This window comes from Notothenia coriiceps, unplaced genomic scaffold, assembly GCF_000735185.1.
Source record: "Notothenia coriiceps isolate Sejong01 unplaced genomic scaffold, NC01 NC01_scaffold00028422, whole genome shotgun sequence".
NCBI lineage: Eukaryota > Metazoa > Chordata > Actinopteri > Perciformes > Nototheniidae > Notothenia > Notothenia coriiceps.
In genome coordinates, this window is record NW_011361123.1 from 158,336 (window position 1) to 161,671 (window position 3,336).

The 3,336-nt window shown below is 40.4% G+C and overlaps 1 protein-coding gene and 1 pseudogene across 1 annotated transcript; one reads left to right on the forward strand and one right to left on the reverse strand.

The window, feature by feature from the left end:
- Positions 1–7: 7 nt before the first annotated feature.
- On the forward strand, positions 8–1,323 carry LOC104958150 (UDP-glucuronosyltransferase 2A1 pseudogene; annotated as a pseudogene).
- A 685-nt stretch (positions 1,324–2,008) lies between these two features.
- LOC104958160 (UDP-glucuronosyltransferase 1-5-like) lies at positions 2,009–2,963 on the reverse strand. Its single transcript, XM_010785871.1, has 2 exons — positions 2,159–2,963; positions 2,009–2,031 (listed from the first exon to the last, which is right to left on the reverse strand). The coding sequence occupies exons 1-2, from the start codon at positions 2,877–2,879 to the stop codon at positions 2,009–2,011; spliced, it is 744 nt and encodes a 247-aa protein (XP_010784173.1). The 5' UTR covers positions 2,880–2,963.
- Between the last annotated feature and the right edge of the window lie 373 nt (positions 2,964–3,336).

The window sequence follows — 3,336 nt, forward strand, 5'->3', positions numbered from 1 at the left end:
AAGTGAACTTCCCTCTGATATGGCAAATGGGATTGCTGCAACTTTTGCTAAATTACCCCAGAAAGTCATCTGGAGATATAAAGGTGAGAGACCAGCCACTCTGGGCAACAACACTCTGCTAGTAGACTGGATGCCTCAGAATGACCTTTTAGGACATCCCAAGATAAAACTGTTTGTGGCTCACGGAGGAACCAATGGAGTCCAAGAGGCTATTTATCACGGAGTACCAGTTGTTGGTCTGCCCCTGTTTTTTGACCAATTTGACAACCTGCTGCGTCTAAAGGAGAGAGGCGCGGCTAAACTTCTTACCATTCAAACCGTGGACAAAGACAACAACTTGCAGGATGCCATCCAGGAAGTCCTGAATGAGCCCTCCTACAGGTTGAACATGCAGAGACTCTCCAGGCTGCACAGAGATCAGCCGATGAAGCCGCTGGACACCGCCCTCTTCTGGATAGAGTTTGTCATGAGACACAAAGGTGCAGCTCACCTGAGAACAGAGTCCTACAGACTGCCCTGGTATTCCTACCACTCTGTAGATGTGATTTTGTTCCTGGCTGGAGCGGTGCTGCTCGTGATGTTCACTTTTGTGTTTTTCATCAGGTGTTTGTGCACTAAAATGTGTAGATCTAAAGTGAAACGTGAGTAAGCATTCAAGGGATATGATTCAATTGTGTACATTAAATCAAATAAATACTTTAATATGCAAAAGGGTTTTGGGATTCATATTATAGACTGATATAAGATTGTTTGAGTGCATATTCATGGAACATTTGACAGCTGACATGCATTAGCTTTTAGGTAGGTACATTCATTTAATTAGTTTGTTTATATTCAAGACATGTACTTGCATGAACTTAATTCATGTTTTGACCTTTTTCATATCACTACAAGCATAATACTTGAAATCTATGTAAATATTGTTGTGTTATATAAGTCAAAGTATGGAAATGTATGGTCTGTATTTGATCTTTGCCCAAGGGCATTTTGAAGGAGTGCTTGTATAGCTAAAAGTAGCTAAATAAACATGAACTTAAATTGAAAGATTCCCAGGCTTTCGTTGTTAAGGTCTGGTCATTCCTAATGCAGCTAAAATAGGTGAACTGGCTCATTGATGACATCATCTTTGTACTGTGGCGGTTCATCTGTATTTTCACAGACCTGATGTGGATGAACTTTGCGAGGTCATTGAGATGAGCTTCAGGTGTTTCTGCTTTTTGTTGCTCGACAACAGTTTTCTAATGTGCTACTTGCAAATATTTGACAAAACTGGATCTGAATGATATGCTGTAACGAACCCCACAATAAACATGTTTGTTTACCTTCAAACTGTGTATTTATTGGAGGCACACATCAGCCTCTCAGTGGATTTCAGAGGAGAACATAGTATGCTCTACTCTGTCATACCTATTTTTAAGTGTAGTATGTTGGACATTTCTACTTTTCTTGTTTCCCTAAAAGGTGCAGTCTCTAACTGAAGGATGTGCACAGGTCTATGCAAATGCTACGATTAAAAAGGCGTTATCAGTGCCTGGCTTTTATTATAGATCCAAAGCTCAACATCATCTAAGGCAGGGGTGTCAAACTCAAATACACAGTGGGCCAAAATTATAAAATGGGTACTAGTCGAGGGCCGGACTGGTTCAATGTTTATTGCAAAACGTATTGAAATGTATTATTATTATTGCACATATTAAACCTGGAACTAACAAAGCTTAAATTATTGCCTATAAAAACAACATTAAACATTAAATAATCAGTTGCATTCATTTCTTATGGCTCTATCTGCAGCTTTTCCCGATTCATTTCTTATGATTACATTTTTCCACAGGCCAACAACAGATTCAAAAAAACGATTTCCCTCAAAGAAAAAAACAAACATGCCCTGTTGTCGCAAAAGAGAAAAAGTGCAGAAGGAAACATCCATTGAAACTCAGTTTGCTGCTCTGTGATGCTAGTTCAGATACTTGGCATCTCATCTTGGGTGCAAGTTCATCAATGTTTGGGGTCAGGCTCTGAGCGGAGGAAATCCTGAGGATGGAGTGAAGGTGTGCGTGCAATATACCGGCGTCCGCCGGTATATTGCACGCACACCTTCACTCCATCCTCAGGATTTCCTCCGCTCAGAGCCTGACCCCAAACATTGATGAACTTGCACCCAAGATGAGATGCCNATTAGGCATGGTGGGACGAGGGAACTCAAACACAAAGTCCACTCTCATCAGCCAAATGTCTGCAGCTTGAAATAGAGATAAAAAGTCTGCGTCTGGACCTAAATATTTATCAATCAGGTCAACATAATATGGTAGAACATAGAATGCAATTTGATATTCTGTGAAACCAAAAACGATTACGTTAAGAACCCTTTCAAGAAAGTTCATTTTATCTGAAAGCACAGTCCCTGTCAATGGAACATAAGAGAGAGGAGTGGGTGCGATTGAAAAGTGGCCTTCACCTTGACTTGTCCATCTGACATTGAAAACGAGGGGCAGCTTAAGGTAGTGGGCCAGCAGGACCCCCCCTGGTATAGCAGGGTCAGCAAGGACAAGGTCATATCTGGCATCCTTCAGCGACTGTATCAGATCTTTGTTTTCAAAAAGCTGCTCAAGCATTGTGGCCGTGTTCATATGCAGCACTGAGGCCATTTGTGCTTGCTCCATTTCCAGTTTGAAACGTGTCCAGGCAGACTTCCCTGCTCTCTGGATTTCCAGCAACTGGACCACGAAGGTTTTTGCAAAGTCTTCACCAAATCCAGAATCTGATTCGAGTGTAATTGAAGTATACAATGGGGAGGTTTCCTTGATGTACCAGCTGTCTCTTGATCTCACAACCGTTACTTGGTGGCCCCTTGCATGGAGTTCCTCAATGATGACTTTCATGTTCACCCAGTGGCTCCCGTCCAATGGGAAGACAAGAACTTTACCTCCGTAAATCACAGCTGGGCAGAGCAACCAGAGAGTGATCCAGAGCTGGTTCATTTTTGGTCTAAAGTTGGGAGGAACCATAATATAATTGTATATATATGCATCATTTCATAGTGTTTTTATTAACATTGTATCTACCTTCTACCTTTAAAAGTTGTAATTATTCACATTATATTACATTTAAGGTTTTTACAGTAGAATACTCTGTCACCTGCTGCAGATACTTTGATGATAGAAAATCAAATGCAGGATTAAAAACAAAAATAAACTAAGTGTTTACATTTGAATTTTAATCGAATTGATGCGTGATGTATTATGCATTATATCCGTTTTCACATTTATATACATTACGATCTAAATAGTGAGTCCTGTACAACTAAGAGAAACTAAAATACAGACAACCAGAACATGT